General features: G+C 41.8%; 2 protein-coding genes across 3 annotated transcripts in view; one reads left to right on the forward strand and one right to left on the reverse strand.

Moving 5' to 3' along the window:
• Window positions 1-419: 419 nt before the first annotated feature.
• aoc1 (amine oxidase copper containing 1) lies at window positions 420-5,944 on the reverse strand. 2 transcript variants are annotated; one of them, XM_028004269.1, is made up of 5 exons: window positions 5,814-5,944; window positions 3,788-5,326; window positions 2,736-3,024; window positions 2,041-2,173; window positions 420-1,712 (listed from the first exon to the last, which is right to left on the reverse strand). In XM_028004269.1, exons 2-5 carry the CDS (start codon window positions 5,322-5,324, stop codon window positions 1,443-1,445), a joined length of 2,229 nt encoding a protein of 742 aa, XP_027860070.1. In that variant the 5' UTR covers window positions 5,325-5,326; window positions 5,814-5,944; the 3' UTR covers window positions 420-1,442. The 2 variants fall into 2 exon arrangements, with proteins under 2 accessions (XP_027860070.1, XP_027860069.1); XM_028004268.1 differs by having other exon boundaries at window positions 5,757-5,820.
• Window positions 5,945-9,329: 3,385 nt separating this feature from the next.
• Window positions 9,330-18,280, forward strand: part of sspo (SCO-spondin) — an 83,517-nt gene continuing 74,566 nt past the window's right edge. The window contains exons 1-16 of the mRNA XM_028005826.1: window positions 9,330-9,355; window positions 9,609-9,818; window positions 10,559-10,641; window positions 10,830-11,000; window positions 11,102-11,325; window positions 11,440-11,542; window positions 13,348-13,506; window positions 13,611-13,696; window positions 13,890-14,015; window positions 14,894-15,050; window positions 15,186-15,438; window positions 15,535-15,676; window positions 15,766-15,907; window positions 17,345-17,517; window positions 17,688-17,906; window positions 17,985-18,153. Of these exons, the coding sequence (XP_027861627.1) occupies window positions 9,330-9,355; window positions 9,609-9,818; window positions 10,559-10,641; window positions 10,830-11,000; window positions 11,102-11,325; window positions 11,440-11,542; window positions 13,348-13,506; window positions 13,611-13,696; window positions 13,890-14,015; window positions 14,894-15,050; window positions 15,186-15,438; window positions 15,535-15,676; window positions 15,766-15,907; window positions 17,345-17,517; window positions 17,688-17,906; window positions 17,985-18,153 (2,443 nt within the window). The remainder of the gene's footprint in view (window positions 9,356-9,608; window positions 9,819-10,558; window positions 10,642-10,829; window positions 11,001-11,101; window positions 11,326-11,439; window positions 11,543-13,347; window positions 13,507-13,610; window positions 13,697-13,889; window positions 14,016-14,893; window positions 15,051-15,185; window positions 15,439-15,534; window positions 15,677-15,765; window positions 15,908-17,344; window positions 17,518-17,687; window positions 17,907-17,984; window positions 18,154-18,280) is intronic.

An 18,280-nucleotide genomic window follows, 5' to 3' on the forward strand; every position in this document is an offset into this window, starting at 1 on the left:
GTCTGGTGCTTGTGTATGTGGTTTGAAGTGAGAAAAAATACACTATGTAAGTACTCAAATAAAGAGAAATCTAATCAGATTTTGAAATAAAAACAATGTTAACGAGATTTCTATTTAGTGATGGCCTGTATAATAACGGAGTCACCAAAACGCCCCACGGAGATGAAAAAATCTCACCCTCAGGCTGAATCAATAGAGAAAACCCTGCAGTCCAGATTTTTACGACATTTTTTCTGACATCAACATCACCGTTGCCGTGGGGATATCGTTTGGAATGACTGTTACCCGTGTCACCTCTATAGCCCTTGTTCTGGTGCAGTCCAGACAGCTCTCTCTGACTGTTCCCTCTTTTACGGCGCACACTGTAAAACATCAGCACACACTTATAAAAAATAAAAAAAAGGTTGTTTGACTGAGAAGCTGTTGGGAAGATTCTTTTATTCCAAAGCACAAGATGTTTACTATTCTCACAATCCAGCTGGCTGCAACAAAATCCATTCTAGCCCAACCAATTGGATCTGTGTTCTGAAGTATAAAATATCAGCAAAAAAGACCAACATTTGCCTTGAAATCATATACAAGGTAGTTCAGTTGTTTAATATGCAATTAGATGAAGACAGTTTGATTTGTCATGAGAGTACAACGTTAGGAATACATGCATACATGAGGGGCAGAGCTGCTGTATGTGCACAGTAAAACCTTGGTTTCCAGGGGCAACAGCACAACCAGGTGGCATCCTGATGTGTTTGCTTGGAAGCATCCGGAATCGCACTGTTTGCTTTTCAAGCCCTGATGTGTCTCCAGTGAAAACATTCCTGGCATGGGGGCAGGCAGGGTGTCCTCCCTGCCCTCCACCCCCACAAATGGAGGGGGTGGAAGGGGCAGCAGTCTTACACCAGGCAGGGCGGATGTGGAGGATCCTGAATCCTGGATGCTCACTGTTGCTAAAGCTCATCCATGGAGACCCAATGTGGGATTAGAACGGTTCCCAAATGTTGACTCATAGTATCTTTTAGCTTCTTATACCATCATGTGTGTACCCTACAGCCTAACAGTAGCTGCATTACAGAACCTGCCTAACACACTACTCATTAAATTCAATGGTAAAATAAAGAACCTGAAAAACATACAAAGAAGGTGTAGATTAAATTCAACATGCAGTGTTCTATCTGTCTACAAATTTACACAACATGAGGTGTCGTTGATTAAGTTTTCCTTTTGAAAAACATTTAGTCAAAAATGTAAAACAAAAAAAATTTAAAAAGAAAACAGAAAGGAAATTAAACACGTCTAAAGAGTTGTCACATTCTCAGGGATTATGGACTGAGAATGTCCATAATCTCAGCTGCATGCTTTCCTGCTCATACAGCATCATAATTCTGATTCCTGTGTTTTTCCTTCAGCATCGACAAACATGGTGTACAGTGTGACACTCTTTGCTTCTAAACTCCAGCGTAGGTTCCGTTGTAAAAAAATGGCTTGTCTGTCACACAGTGACCTACGACCTCCGGTGTCCACCTCTGAACTTTAGGTTTGCCGTCCTGCCCCGGCCGGACGATGACGGTGCTTTTGGATGCTAGAGAGGGATCTTCATTGAAGAAGTTGAAGGGTCGGAGGAAGAAGCCCACCGCGTTGCCGGGTGTCGCCGTGTTGGGGATGTCTTCTGAATGAGGTACATGTAGGAAGCCCACCGTAACCCAGGCAACCAGATCCTACACACAATGGAGAAAATGCAAGATTTTTTCCTAATAGCCAAGACTATTTCCATTTGCTAATTTCTTAACAAAAAAAGATATTGTTCTTGAGAAATTTTTGCTCTTTTGTTATAACTAAGATAACTGATTTTAAGCAATTTAAAAAAGACAAGATGTGGGTATGATGTCATGGCTTTGAAAGCTTAGGATGTAACAGAGCAGAAACACTGAAACCACATCTCAAGAAGAACAAGACTCTGCCTTTAAAGAACATCTTCATGTTTCCACAGCGTTGAATGCATCATGGGAGCAGAATCATTTTGAAGAGGAACAGAAAGTCCATTACCTGGTTGACTATGTTTTCATTGTTGCGGATATAGTCCTCAAAGGACACTGCAGGCTCCCAGGGGTCGTTCTGAGTGAAGATACTGCTGCTGGTGGCTTCACTGTCCCTGTGGCGCGTCACAGCCAGAGGATATCTGGGGAGAGATTATCCAAGATACATATCTTCTATATATTTCTTCTATATATGGAAGAAATAAGCAGGAATGGGCTGATTAACGTTAGTTACCAACCAGGGCAACCAAAGTTTTAGACAATTACAAGTTCACAACTTCAGATATATTCTATCACACCCTTTCCTGGAATTAAAGACCCTGTTATGAAATGCCAGAGAAATTGCAGTGCAGAACAAAAGTTGAGTAACAAGAAAGACAAACATATCTGCTTAAAATACAAGAAGCATATCAGATATGTTTTATTTGTTTTTTCCAGATGCTTTAGGTCATAAATCTGCACACAGGAATAAACTATACTTCATAGACCAGTTACTGGTGCCAGATATTTTACTGTTCATTGCTTTTATGTGCTACTTTGTCATCTATTATGGCCTTGTAGTAATAGACTATAGCAAAAGGTGGCAAATGTAGTTTTGAGATACTCCGTCTGTTATATCAGGAATAACAACACTTCTCATGGGGGTTGAGTGCTTCAACATGATGCCGATGCTTTGAGAACAATGTGATGAAGAATTTGATTTACCTTGACCAACTGATGCCAACTTCCTCTCTCCAGCCTTTAGGAAGGACACTGTGTGCATGGGAATTAAACTGAATTCGATAACCCTTCTGGTGGCCCCACTTGTTTTTCTCACTGGGGTTGTAAAAGTGCACATAGCGAGGGAACTTTTTGCCAAAGCGGAATGCAGCCGATCGCTCCGTCTTGTGCTCCGTCCTGTGAAGTTTGGACTGGACGATGAAGTGATTTGGGCTCCACGGATTGGTGAAGTTCACATACTTCAGGTCTATCGTTTCAAAGCTGTTATCTCGACCTGCATACCAGAAAACACAAGAAGTTTGAGAAAGTTTTGTGTGTCAGGATATGGTGTCTGTTGATAACATTTTGTATTTTATGTGACCATTAGGAATCAAAATCAGGAAAATTACCTCATATAACCGAATAGAATCAAGTTTTCACTTAAAAAACACTTATAATGTTCAACAACTGATTTAATCCTTGCAGTGAAAGGCTTCATTTTCATTAAACAATGGCTCAGAAAGACTCTGGAGACTTCTGGAGTCCTTCATGGTTTGATGCTGATGAGCTGTATGTAATAAGCCATAACTATGTTGGGTTCAGGCACTTAGGAGTTCTATTTTCACAACTGGATTTATTACCTTTAAAATCCCCTCAATGTCATAAGGACATTGGTGTCCTCATGGAGCCAATGACTTCCATAAGTGTTTTGGGGGTGACAATTACCAAGTGAGAAAACTTGAGATTTATTGGAAAATACCAAATAGCACCATTATTCTACCATGATCTGCATAACACCTTGGTGAAAAGTTATCCAAATTTTGTGCAGTTTGAAAACATTATTGTTTTTGCAATGACTTGTTGAGAACAATGTATTGTGTTTGAGACAAATTATGCTGAGTAGAAGAGATATTTTTTCAATGTGGGCCTACAATTTCAGAATGATCCGTAGACTCCGATAGCTAGCCATTCGGCTGATTTGTCTCTTAATGTCGAATTTGGCTACATTCATTGTGGACTTGGATCAAGGCACTTGGTGATTGCTTCATAATACTCACCAGCAATATCAAGGTCCACTTTGTAGTGGATGAGGTGAGTGTGCAGGTTGCCCAGCACGTAGTCGTACACTTTTGTGCCATAGTGAAGTCCATTAGGTGTGAAGAAAGTGGCATGGATGTATCCGGTAGCACTGACTTTTACCTCCATCACTCCATTGGGGTAAAACAGGAAGTCCCAGATGTAATCATAGTTGTAAACTGTTGAAGTTGTTCGCAACACCAGCACAGTGTTCTCCAGACCTCCAAAGAAGTTGTATCCTCCTTGAAAGTTGGAGTCAAAATGCCTCCGTAGGGGCATGGCAGTGGTCATCTCAAAAATACACAGAGCATTTTTGTGGCGCGTGGGTTTGTCTGTGTCAAAGTAGTGGTAAAGGTCGACAAAGGAGGCGATCTCTGGGCAGTCGATTCCAGGTGCCAGTTCGTAAGTTGAGGTTCCCATTGCCCAGCCTGCGTCGATGTACTTTGTTTGCATGGCAGCAGGAGTATCCCCAGCGTAGAAGGCTATGGCTTCCTGAAGACTGATCTCATAAGCGATCCTCTCTCCATTAAAGCGAAGGTCAAAGACTTGAAGGCCAGCCGATGAGCGAACTCTGTAGGCGAAGGACCACCCAGCGTACTCAACAAAGTTACGATCTATAGAGTAGCGATGTCCCTGGGGTTCAACAAGCTTTGGCCCATGAATATTAGTTGGTGTGTTACTATGACCTCGAGGTATGTAAGTAGAGTAAAGGTCTTCATCGTTGTGATCCGGCAGTTTCAGCTTCTCCACTTCTCCCGATTCATACTTCTCTATCAGCTCCTCGACACTGTCAAAATACATACTGTTGTACCAGATCTTCTCAACCGTCCACTTTTCTGGATCTAGATCCCGATGGTTGACCAATACTTCAAATCCAATTGGATGAATGAAATAACCTTCTACAAACTTCTGCAGCATGATCCATGACCTTCTTTCACCTGGATCAAGGCCTCGGGGAGCGATGTCTGAGAACGTCAGGCAGCGGTTGGAACAATTTGTGTAAGAAAAGCCTCCTGTTGTCTCAAAAAGAAGCTTGTAAGCTTGAGTTGCAATCCTCTTCAGGAGGTTTTCAATGTGGTCATACTCTACAATGGTGATCGGCCTGGACTCGAATTGGACCGGTTTCTTTCCCTTGAAGGTTCTGACTTCGTGAGACTTTGGGGACGGAAGCGGTCCCACAATGTACTCTGTGATGTTCGGTGTGGTCTGGTTCCCAAACTGGATGATCACTCGAGCTTGGCGGGGGGGTCTGGCCTGACCGCGGTCCAGTGCTCTCAGGGCCTCATGTTTCTTTGGCAAGTGGAGTTCCATCAGTAGGATACTGTTCCTCTCCATAGTTTTACTTCGAGCATCTGTCAGTTTCATCTCTGGAATGCCGTGCAGGTAGGATCGGACGGCTTTCATCTCCTGCACAGTGAGGTCAGCAAACATTGGGGCACCGTGGTGAGCCCACTCTCTGGTTCTGGCAGCACTGAAGCCAATCAAACAGGCCAGATGCAGCATACAGAGAGCCTTCATGGCTGAAATACAATAAGAAAATGACTTCCTGAATTCATAAATATCTTGGCATACTCAAAAGTTTAATTGTAGCAGATTTATTGTCACTCACATTCAGATCAGATCATAATTATTGCCTAAATTGCTAACTGCCTAATTTATTTACTTCATTTCAGAATTAGCATAAACCTTACACCATTATTTTATCTGGTTTTACTGCTATCAGTCTCAATCTGTCCCTCTAACAGAACACAAATAGTACATATCAGCCAGAGCAATAAAGAAGTCAAGGCCAACTTTGTCCTGTCTGTTAACCGCAAACAGCAGCAGGGCAACTTCTTACTGCACTCTACTATTAAGTCTATATGTTTTTTTCTCAGTTTTCAAGGTGCAAAACCCCCATTCTTAGCAGCTTTGGTCTCAGGATGTGCTCATACAATAGCCTTCATGTACCTTTGACATGCAGATGTGGAAACATGACCCATGCAGTGTTAAAAGAAATTATATTACCTGCAGTTGTCCCTCAAATGCTTTAGGACAGGTTTGTCCAGTCGTCCAGGTTCAGCAGCCGTTCGGACGTCTGTGGTACAGTTGAGAAGCGAAGCTGTGCTGTTGATTGTCTGTCTATTGCCCTACTTGGCCGAGACTTCAAGTGATTGGTTTGCAGGTGGTTGTAAAATATGACGAAATACTTAGTAAGCGTCCAAAAGGCACCATATGAAAAAAAAGTAACATAATTCAGTTATAAATCAATTCGAGAATACTTTTTTATTCCCAAATGGAAATTAATTGTTGTTCTGCTTGGGGAAACATGTGTCCCTAAGCAGATCAGTAATATTTCACTCAAATTGCTTTCAATAAAACCGTAAGATAAGACGGCTGAAGCAACAGTAACACCTTGAGTTTCTCAGACTACATGTGTTTTAAAAACAAACATGTCCTCTATGTGCTTATCTGCAGTGTTGGAAGATCCTTCAAAAAAGAAATGTGCTTGTGTGCATTTAAAGCCAGTTCTATATAAAACTAAATAGCACATTTTTAATTAGAGCAATCCTTTATACCCTTTTTTCCTCTGTTTTTATTTTGATCACTTATGACAAACAATAACAAGAACAAAAACAACACTCAGCATGCAGCATCATGCTGACACATCACAATCCTCAGCAGACCTACAAACCAGACTCAAATAACAAGAAACAAAGAACACTTACATGTTTTAGAAAGTCCAGTTATGTCTGGATTTTCATAGACAAATAAGCAATTGTCCATGATCCATTGTGTGTGCATCCAGGTCACCAGGCTAGAATTTCCCAGAAGGTAAGTGTGTAAATAATGTAAGATTTACATATGTAGCAAATAGGTTAGATAAACACTTAAGTAAAAAAAGGTAAGGGTATTTGGATATATAATCTATTATATATTCTCATTTCCCTTTCCAAATTCTTTTTAACCCATGCCTACACTTTTGTAATGTGGCTCTAGAGGTATCCATTGATACTTGTTCATTGTTTTCTAAAGAGAGGTTCACTTAGAGATTCCATGAACAGATAAAACTAGTGAAACTTCTCAACCTGTACAAAGCCATTTTGATTTCTGAGTGTTGGATGTGTGAAATTTTTTTTTCTATTCATCTGGTCATGGCTTTAGACAGGTATCACATATTATTAAAGATTTTAGGTGGTATAATTCTCTTTGAGATTGAAATTGACCTGGTTTTAATATATGTGATATATATTATATATATGTGATTTAGTGAGGTTCTTAAAGATGGGGTTAATTTTCCTTTAACGTATGATTCATGACGCATTCCAATAAGACGTGACAGCAATGTTCCTGCAACTTTTTTAATGTAGTTGTATCATGAATGGTCCGTCTGGCCCAGGGGCAAACTGTGGTTACTGAACCTTGGCCCATTACCTCCATTTTATGAGCCTCCAGTAAAAAAAAAAAAAAAAAGCAAATTTAAGTTAACCATTAAAGATTTTTATCTGCAGATATGATAAAGGAATTGTTCAGAACAAGTGAACACCAGCAGATACACTGTACTTTGTCTCTAGCTGTTTGTATTTTTTCCCACATAACTGAGACCTCCAACATTTCCATTTTTCATTCTGTGATGCATGAAACCAATTCGTCAGGTACACTGACTCAACTGCTTCTTAAAAAAGTTACTCAGCCAATCACATGGCACATGGAGGCATCTGAAAGCTTTTAGACATCTAAAAATGTCTTCTGAAATTGAAATGGAGCATTAAAATGATGAATAGAGCAGATTTACCATTGGTTGCCAGTTCAAACCTCCACTCAGTCCATCTTAGTGGTCAGAGGGTCCATTGTTCTGGTGCCTAGATGCTAATAGAAGCCAGTTAATCACACACTGATTCCCCCCAAGTGTGTGGCAAGAGGAAAACACCTAAAACTCTCAGGGCAGTGGTCCCTGAGGGCCGGAGCTGAGTTTGCACGTCTGGTTTGTCCTCAGTGTCTCATCAGAATCAATGCTGAAGAACACACACTGACTCAGCTCATTATCTTTATCAATGTACCGACTGCTGCTGTCTAGCAGTGAGATTAGCGTACATGTACACAATCTGCCAGCTCCGTGACAGAACCTCCAGGTAACATCATTACCGCAGCTTCTCTTTTCTTTCGTTACTCTGGTCACAGCTGGGCTTGAGTCTCCTTTCACTCCCATCAGGAGGTCATACTGAGGATACTGCTGATTCTGAAAGCTTTGCACCCTCATGTCTGCTGCCACGTTTGACTGAATAAACGACCCCATCGTCCTTCAAGAAACACCTTTCTTTACGCGATTAAGCTCAGACAAACATCTCTTTGCTCTGCAGCTGAGGCTCCGCAGCCACGCTAACATCGGCACCCCCCGTAGTGTTGGTTGGTGTTAAATCAGAGGCGCTTAGGTCACAGGTTCAGTGTCCAATACCTGAGTTCCCAGCTGTTACCCCGACCCTCGCGTCCAATGGCAGCTGGCTGAAATGCCTCTGTACGTCCCATGGGTCACCTCCACACTCAAAACCCCCACGAGTTCAGCTCGGCCACATCTCGTTTCTCTAAGTTTTTATTACTCTCAAACCAGGAAGAGTAAGGAAAAGAAAAACAACAGACACACTGACAGCTTTTTTGGGAGGGGTGGACTTAAATATTATCCCACACTTGTTCTTTTAGGTGAGTGTTCCTTTTTATTAACGTATGAAGACATGAACTGTTTTATTGCCTTAGTTGGTGTTATGTATTCTGTCTCTGTATAAAATGAATTGACCTGCCTACAACTCTTCACGAGGCTGTAAACCTCTTTGAATTTTATGGTTTTATGTCTTGAACTGCCTGCGAATTTGTTTTTGTCTCTTATCTCGGGGAGACGATTAATGCTGTGAAGTTTATAACAGGATTTCAGTCTAAGAATGTAACAATGGAACATGAAAACGTGTCGTCTTTCCATAGGAGCTGTAAAAGTCAAACATTGTGAAGATGAACTTGGAACCAGGCCTTGTGGTTCTGCTGGGTCTGCAGCTGGTGGTGGGAGCTGGGTGAGTTCCAGAAGAGCTCCAGCTTCCTGAACCACAAACATCAACAAACATTTTAACCAATATTCTCAAGTGAGAAATGAGTTTTACAAAAGGTTACGTAATTTTACAAAAACAAATTAGTAACTTAATACCATCCAACTATTTGAACAACTTGTATTCTAAATCTTTAGCTGAAAAACAGCTAATTGTCATTAAACTTTGCAACTTTTGTTTTTCTTTCGCAACACTTTAAAATATTAATACATACAAATAATGAATCAATAAAATACAATACAGATAATAAAAATTCTTGCTTTTATTCAGATTTTTGAACTCTCAGTTCTCCTGACTGAAACTTTTTGCTTTGCTTTTTCTGGATTAAAATTGTACAGATTTTACTGAAGATATGGCTTAGATAAAAATTGTTCACATGTCCTTAAAATTTAGTCTTATAGATGTTTGTTAAAAAAATATTTCCTCTGGCTGGAAGGGACATTGACTCTTGATGTTGCCCAGTTGGGCATTCCTACAGTCTGATAATGTCTTTGGTGTCAAAAAAGACTTTTCTACTGATTATTGAGAAAAATTCCAAAATCAAATTTTTAAAAAAGCTTTTATAATAAATAAATATATTATAAGTAGGGTACTCCCTTTATATGGTTATTCTTTAACATTCGAGATGCCTCTCTCAATTCCAGTCATAAAAAACGTTCTTGGTTAAAAGGCAGAACATTTTTTAAAACATCTGGAAATCCTGGCTTTAACCCTTTATCTGCCATTGCAGACACTGGTGTGAACGTGTGGTGGAAGACAGAGTGGAGTTGGTTCTGTCCCCACGGCTGCAGCTGGAAGTGGGCTGCTCTGACGTGTACCAGTACAACACCCAGGGATGGAGGCTGGATGTGGACAGGATGCGCACCGTGCATGGAGGGGACGACGGAATCGCTCAATATTACAAACAGCAGGGACAGACGGCGTCCTGCTTTCTGTACAAGTAAGCCAAGGAGAAGGTTCTTTAAAACTTCATGTCATGTGAAAATAAAATGTTTAAGTGGTTGGACATGTTTCCTTTATGAGGCAAGAACTTGGTAAGCAGTAGATTATGATGGTTTAATTTGAGTCAGGCACAAACAAAATATACAAAAGTCTTTGCATGTGTCAATGTATCATAAAATGATTTTTACCGACCATTGAAGGGCAAATCCACATTTTTGGATTGGCAAGCCATGTTTTTCTTTCATACAGACAGAATTTTTCTGTTACAAATATAACTTTTTGTTCAGCAAATATGTTTTTATTTATTTTTTGTTCGTTTTTGTAAGGTTTTGCGAAAATGCAGCATTAAACAGAATACAAAATTAATAACATCAAATGCCAGAAGTTAGTGGCATCGGTATCAATATCGGTACTGGTATCAGTATCATTATGAGTATCAGTATCCGTATCTCTGTATTGGCGATACTGACCCTGTATTTACCTGGTCTCAGGTTGATTCTATAATATGCAGCATGACACACGTCTAGTTCACCAGGGTGACACAACCACTTATCATCACTGGGGAAACTATTTTGTTTTATTCATGAAGCTTATCTTTAATATAAAAATTAGTTTGATGATCTAAAATATTTATTTGTGACACAAATGCAAAGTAGAAAGAAATTCTTCCTTGTATATATAAACCTGAAGACAACCTGTGCATGTTATGGTTTAGTTTGCACATGTTTTCGTCCTCAGACCGCCGGAGATGGAGAACCAAGCCGTGAATAAGACAGAGAGGACCTGCTGTGAGGGATGGGGAGGACCTCACTGCTCTCAGGGTAAGAGAAGAACCCACTGGCCTGCTTCTACATGAAGCCATGACAGCAGTAAATGAAGTCAATAAAAATGGGCTAAGATTTAAACAAATGAACAAAAAAACAAAATAACAGTTAAAAGTTGGGTAAAATCTGCTGTCAAAATGACCACAAGGGCTACATGTTCATCTTTCGTCTCCTTTGCCTCTCAGGTGTTGGGGCGCGTGGTCAGTGCTATTCCACGTGGAACTGTGAGAAATTCCCAGGAGTTCATAACTCCTCGCTCATGCCGATGCAGCAATGCTGCAACACCCTGTGGGGACTGAGCTGGAAGAACGCCTCGGACCAAACCTGTTTGACTTGCACCTACACTCTGCTGCCAGGTCTGAAGCAGCTACACTGGGAAAACACACTACAGGAATGGAATGTCACCAAGCCATGTGAAGGATGTCTGACATGCACTGCTTCTCTACCTCACCTCTAGACTCCCAGTCTTCTCCTCTGGTGCGGAGTGGACTGCTGGGTACCGCCAGGGTTCCTCTGGGCTCGGCCACATGCATGTCCTGGGGAGGGGCCCACTATCGCACTTTTGACAGGAAGCACTTCCACTTCCAGGGAAGCTGTATGTACCTGCTGGCCTCGTCTACCGATGGCACCTGGGCAGTCTACATCAGTACAATCTGTGACCAGAGAGGCAACTGTAACAAGGTGATCATTCCCTGTGAAACCCATCCTGTGGTAGAAGATGTATTGTATGTTGGCACAAAGCACATCTTTGGACGACATACAAATAATCAAATATCTGTGCGAATATCATTTCAGGCGTTGAGGATGATGCTGGGTCTGGATTTGGTTTCTATTCATCATAAAAATGTAACACTGAACAGCCTGCCTGTTCCAAATGGGGAGCCACTATTTCAAAACGGTAAGACGATTATTAGAAAATCAATCATTTTCTGGCTCGATGTGGAAAATCTAATCTCCTGAACCTCATAACTGGTTCAGCCACCATTTACAGTAACAACTCATCAAGCATTTGCAGTAAAACGATTAAAACTCTTTTAAACCACTGTGGAAGAATTCTGGTTCACTCTTTGAGGTAGAATTCATCCCCACTGTGTTCAGGTATGAATGGCTTGTTTCATGTCACAGTATAGTATCTCAATCAGATCTAAGTCTGGGAATTACCTCAGCATTTGCAAAGGTTTTTATTTCTCCTCAACATTCTGGATTCCTTGGCAGAGAGCAGAATTTGTGGTTCCATTGATCACAGTAAATCATCCAGGGTCTCATGCAGCAATGCAGTTGAAGACCTTCACACTACGTCCACCATGTTTGATTTTAGGTTTTGGTTCTTTTTCTGAAATGCTGCCCAGGTTTTACATAAGATGTACTGGGACGCAACTCCAATAATGCTCCACTTTTCTCTTGGCACACACACACACACACACACACACACACACACACACACACACACACACACACACACACACACACACACACACACACACACACACACACACACAAAAACAGTTTTCTTCATTTGTTAATGATGGCACTCATTGGTTCACTGGAGTCCCAGAGCCGTAAAAACAGCTTCAAAACCTTTTCCAGGACAATGTGTGTCAATGACATTATGTCTCATCGGCTCTTACATTTATTTAGATCATGATATGGCCTCTTGCTTTTCAAGATTAGCCTACTTTAGGTTATCAGGCAACCTATGAATGTTTTTATTCTTCAGGCCTGGGCGCAGTGAGGCCTACTGTAGGTGCAGCTAGTAAACACGATCTCACTTTTTGTGGTTAATCACATGGGGAAGTTACAAACAGGTTTACACGACTCTTTCTTCTTAATAAGGGAATTTATCACTTGAAGGCTGTTTTATCATTTTCTCTTATTTTATCTAAACTTCATTTTTTTTGGCCATTTGAAACATGACAAAATAGAAAGAGAAAATGTAAGTAATGAGATACTTAAAACCATTGTAACATCTCTTGCCATAAACAACAAGCAAGTCATTTAGTTTTCTCTCTCGTCCAGAGCATTTTGATGAAGGGATGTTTTTCTCAAGATTTTGGAGTCAAAGAAAAGTTGAGAGAGGTGGAGCGTCAGCCATGTATGTTAATGTTGAAGGAGACACCCTAGTTAACCAGGCCGCACCACCAATCGTTCAGTTTCCATGGTAGTCAGCTGCTGCACTGGACAATAGATGGAAGCTGACCTCTCGACCTTTTACCTCTATCCAAACATTGATTGATATGGACATACAGTTACAAGACCTGCACTTTGAGAGAGTCAGTCAAAACCAAAAACAGCAGTCTATTACTTTGTATGTGGTTCTACTTGTTTCTCTAAATACTCCATCCTGTTGCTCCTGCTTCATGCAGGTCAGCTGTGAGTCATGACAGGCTAACTGATTTCTATTCTTTCTGTGCGTCCTCGCTTGGTCAGTTTGACTGTTACCTGCTTCCTTTGGTGCAGCTTGATAACATTTATGTCCAAAACAAGCTTTATAAAATCTAAAGTTTATCCTGATTTGCACTAAGAGATATATTTTATAAAATCCCTGTGTTGTATCATGTGGTCATCTTCTCCTTGGCCTGGTTTCCCACCATTCAACCCTGAGTATTGGTATTTGTGAAAATGCTTTTTAAAAAAAATAATTTTTACTGTTAATCAAAAGTCATGCATTTTGCTTGCATAAAGGGTTTTTCTCTGTGCCTTCAGGAGTGAGCGTCTATTGGCTTGGGGACTATGTGTTTGTGGAGAGTGGGGTGGGGGTCAGGGTGAAGTTCGACATGGTCAACACGGTGTATGTGACGGTGACCTCTGAGCAGCTGGGAACCACCAGGGGACTCTGTGGAGTCTTTAACAACAACGCTGATGGTAAGAGTAACCACATGCATGTTCACTACGGTGTGCTGCAGCTTTCCACGTTGTTTGGTTTCTCTAAGCTACGTTTGACTTGCTGTCTGTGTAAACGATCACAGATGATTTCACCACGATGACTGGAGCCGTTTCTTCATACGCTGCCAGTTTTGGCAACTCGTGGAAAATTCCAGACCAGCACAACGAGGTTCTGTGATTCAAACATTTCTTTTGAGAGAAATTTCTTCACCACTTTCATTTTTCAGTTTAGTGTTTGGCTGTTTCTCCTAAATTATGATGCTTTTTGTTAACTTCTAAAGTTGTGCAAATACAGCTGTAGTTGCCTAAATGCCCTTCACACGAGGGGCCTTACTGACTGAGGCTGGTTATTGGTCCATCAGGACTGCAGTGACGCAGCTGAGCTCGGCCACAGCTGTGATGTCACAGGAGATCCCGCTCTACGCCTGCGGGCAGAAGCAGTGTGTCATCAGCTGCTGGAGAAACCATTCACACACTGCCACAGCCAGGTCAGAAACTCAGGAAATGAAGTGAAGACACACACTCATCAGAATGTTGTGAGCTACTTCTAATCTCCAGGTTTCACAAAGCTTTGGCCTGGAGATGTTGTGTTTAACCAGTTTAGATTTATCTTTAATAACAATACACACTTCACACAGATCTTGTATTTTGTTATCCTGGTTGCTGCTGGATCCTAACCTGAAACAGTTTTTTCATCACCTGATCAACTGTTTTAGATCATTACCTAAAAGAACCTGGAAACAGACGTAAACGTTCAAAAAAAAAAAAAAAAATCTATCGGTCTCCATAGAGAGGAAACTCGTTGTTGGTGTTGATCACCTAAAAACTTCTACTTCTAAAAAGCTGTCAACATTTCCAATCCTACATGCTCATCATGATTAAGAGAAATAAACGTGTTTAACCTTATTTAAACATGTTTAAACGTGTTTAACCATCAGTTTTTGTCTAATAAATCTATATATAATGTCAAAACTCTTCAAATATATTAAATGGGTAGTGGTAGATACAAATCCCTTGTACATGTACAAGGGAAACTTTAAAAATGGGTTCTCATGGTCTGAGGCCCAAATAATGAGGTCATTAGCACGACTCTGGAGAACCTGACTGCACTTAGGAGATGATTCAACTATTTGATTGAAGCTTGTTGAACCTGAGAGACATCTAAGAGTTGCAGGTCACTGACCCTCGAGGACCTGAATTGCCCACACCTACCCTAATACCCTAATCCTTTGCTCTGTCTGGGTCACTCACTGGGGCTAGTTAGAAGAAACGTTTTGGTGAAATTAATAGACTACTATGAACCTATTTTATTCAACCCATAGTGGTTTATAGTTAAATGACAAAAGGCTGTGTCTTTAACTCACAGGTGGATCCAGGAGCCTACATGGACACCTGTCAGTATCTGTACTGCAGCCTCCCACCCAAAGAGAGGCAGGATGCAGTGTGTGACACGCTGGCCAGCTACAGCAGGGAGTGTGCTGAACAACACGTCATCATAATGTGGAGGACCGCAGCACTATGTGGTGCAGAAATATAGGATTTTAATATTTGACTTAGAGACAAAAACTGTGAATGTTATTATCCTCCTCCATTATGTCATGCAAAAGCAGCAGTTTGGTTTGACTGTGTTATTTTCAAAATGTCCCTTGTCCCACCAGGTCGTGTCTGCCCCAGCGGACAGGTCTTTTCAGACTGCGTGTCCTCCTGTCCTCCAAGTTGCTCTACACCTCGCCCCCCAGGGCCTGCTGCAGCCGTGGGTCAGTGCAGAGAGGAGTGTGTGGGGGGCTGCGAGTGTCCTCCTGATCGCTACCTTTACCAGGGTCTCTGCTTGAACAGAGAAGACTGTCCCTGTTTCCACCGCAGGCACATCTACCAGCCTGGGGACAGGATACAGATGAGATGCAACACCTGGTGAGAAGCGACTCTACTTGTCCTGCAACAGCATCCCAAGAAGCCTTTTGGATGTTTTTCATTCTGATCCTCCATAATGTCTCCCTATTCCCCCAGTGTGTGCAGGGCAGGTCAGTGGGCGTGTACAAGAGAGAAGTGTGCTGGCCAGTGCACCCTGATGGGGGCATTGCAGGTGACCACATTCGACAAAAAACGGTATGCACTGCCTGGTGGAGACTGTGCTTTCATCGTTGTGGAGGTAAGACACAAACGACAGCGCACATAGTGATGCATGCTAAGACGTTTGGGTGGATGCTGACTGCTGTCTGCTCCTATTTTTGTGTCCAGGACTTTGTGGACAGGAAGTTGGCGGTGGCAGTGCGTTGTGGAGAGTGTGCAGCTGGGGATGGGGCAGGGGGAGGAGAAACGGGGTGTTTAAAGGAGATAACAGTGACGGCTCTGCACACAACAATCACCGTTACACACACTGGTGAGTTGGCTAAAAAGTTGTCAGGCGTTGGCATAAATATGACATGGTGTTGAAAATGTCAACTAACTGAGTAACTCTAAGGAATAAATATGAATAACAGAATTATTCAATGTTTTATATTCCAGTCAAATTTGGTGTGTACTTATTAATTTTTAAAAATATCTTTAAAGTGGGAATACCAAGTAAAAACAATGTATTGATGTGACAATGGTTCTTTACAAAATTCTTTGCAATGGCTCCTACATTAAGGTACATGTTCATCCTTTCAGACTAGACTGAAAAGGAAGGGAAACAACTATCTGTAGTAAAACTAGATGTTAGTCAACACAGGAAACTAATGTTCAAGTTGATGTTAGGAAATAAGCAGAACATCTGGCTTCTTGGAACGAAAATGTGCAGAAATAGGGCTGGATAAAGAACTTTACTCAATACTGTTTGTTCACTGGATAAGGCAGCCATAGAGAAACACACAACAATTGTGGGGTGTGATAAGATGTTTCACTGATGAACTTTACTAATTGTGCCAGAGTAGATTCTTATTTAGTCTTTTCATATCTAGGCACATTCACTTTCACCATTCACATAGTTTCATTCTCAAATATCACTGACTAAACAAGCTATATTTCACACCAAACAAACATTTGTTCTCAGATTTGATGCTAGTCTAACAAATGTTCTTTGCCAGTTTCTGCTCCTCTTGCTCACAAAACTCATTCTCTTGGATCTGTTCTCTCTGTGGAATGTGTGAGAGGCCAAATGAGTAATCCTGCTGTCAGATGGAAAACAAATGCTTCTGATGTGTGTGTGAGAAGTCTATTTGCCTTTGGTTTGCTTCCAGTTACACATCCAAAGCCTTGTGACTGCCCCTTGCATTGATGTGTCTATTAACAGGTCAATAATTAGAGTCCATTGCAGAGACCCAATAGTGGTGAGTACGGACGGCTTGGAGAGTGTGGCAGGTTGCCAGTTCATTACCGGGAAACACAACCATTCACACACACTTAGGGACAATTTAGATAGATCAATTATCCTAGCATATATTTTTTACTTGTTGGAGAAAACAGGTACCTGAAGTAAACACACATTCACTTGGAGATGCACATAGTAAATGGCCTGTATTTGTAAAGCATTTCATCAAGTCCAGAGAAACTGAAAGCTCTTCACACTATATTCAGTAAGTCATCCATTCACACGCTGATGGTGGTAAGCTACATTGTAGCCACAGCTGGCTTGGGGCAGTGTGACAGAAGCAAGGCTGCCATGAATCAGACCCACCTCTGACCAACTGGCAAGGTGGGTGATGTGTCTTACTCGAGGACACAATGTCTTTGACAGACGGAGCTGGGGTTTGAACCTGTAACCCATCAGCTACAGAATGGACTGCTACTATCTGAGCCTCCCAAAATCTCTGCTTTAGGACAGTATTGTTCTTTTTAGGCACCGTGACTCTGAATGGCCAACGGGAGATGATGCCTGTGGTGACTGGAGACCTGGTGTTGCGCAAGGCCTCCTCTTCATTCATCGTCATCCAGACCTTTGGAGCCCAACTTCTATGGTACTTAGATGGATCCTTTACCCTCCTCAGCCTACAGCCTGGTTTTGCCAACAAGGTGATACTGAGACCACATGTGGTTCTTTTCTCAGACGTCCACTTCTAGAAAAACAGAGTCCTGAATGCTTATTTGGTTACCTGCTTGAAGAAACAAGTTGCTTTGTACGCAGTCATTTCTATGTGAATGTTCTTTAGCAGTGGTGAATGGATGCACGTGTTGTGTTTAAGGTGCGTGGTCTATGTGGAACTCTGACTTGGAACCAGCATGATGACTTTACCACGCCAGAGGGAGATGTGGAGAACAATGTTTTATCCTTCGCAGAGAAATTCACAAGTGAGCCCTGCACCCTGCCTGGAGGAACTCCAGCTGATCCCTGCTCCACATACACCCAGAGCAGAATCTACGCCCAAACAGTGTGTGCCGTCATACATAGTCCAGTCTTTCAGGTAAGTGTGTACGAAAAGAGTTTTGTCTTCCTACCTCTCTCTACTTGATCAAACAATCGTCACACCTCTACCCTGCAGGTGTGTCATGACGTAGTGGACAGGGAGCCATATTTCCGTCTCTGCCTGTCGGAGGTGTGTGGTTGTGTTCCACAGAGGACATCATGTCACTGCACCGTCCTCACTGCCTACGGCCGACACTGCGCTCAGGAGGGCGTCACAGTCCAGTGGCGCAACCAAACACTCTGCCGTAAGATGGTCCCCGGCCCTCTTATAAAAGATCACTTTTTTATTTACAGTTCAACTTGTCTGGACAAAATTACACACAATTGGTACCTCTAACTAAGTTGCCCACTCATTGTTAAAAATAATTGTTT

Source organism: Xiphophorus couchianus, chromosome 21 (assembly GCF_001444195.1).
Source record: "Xiphophorus couchianus chromosome 21, X_couchianus-1.0, whole genome shotgun sequence".
Taxonomy (NCBI): domain Eukaryota; kingdom Metazoa; phylum Chordata; class Actinopteri; order Cyprinodontiformes; family Poeciliidae; genus Xiphophorus; species Xiphophorus couchianus.

Coding starts and splice junctions, on each gene's coding strand:
- aoc1 (XM_028004268.1), bottom strand. CDS start 5,781: ATGTTTCCACATCTGCATGTCAAAG. Junction 2,174..2,735: donor GTTGGCATCAGTTGGTCAAG/GTAAATCAAATT, acceptor ATCTCTCCCCAG/ATATCCTCTGGCTGTGACGC. Junction 1,713..2,040: donor ATGAAAACATAGTCAACCAG/GTAATGGACTTT, acceptor CATTGTGTGTAG/GATCTGGTTGCCTGGGTTAC.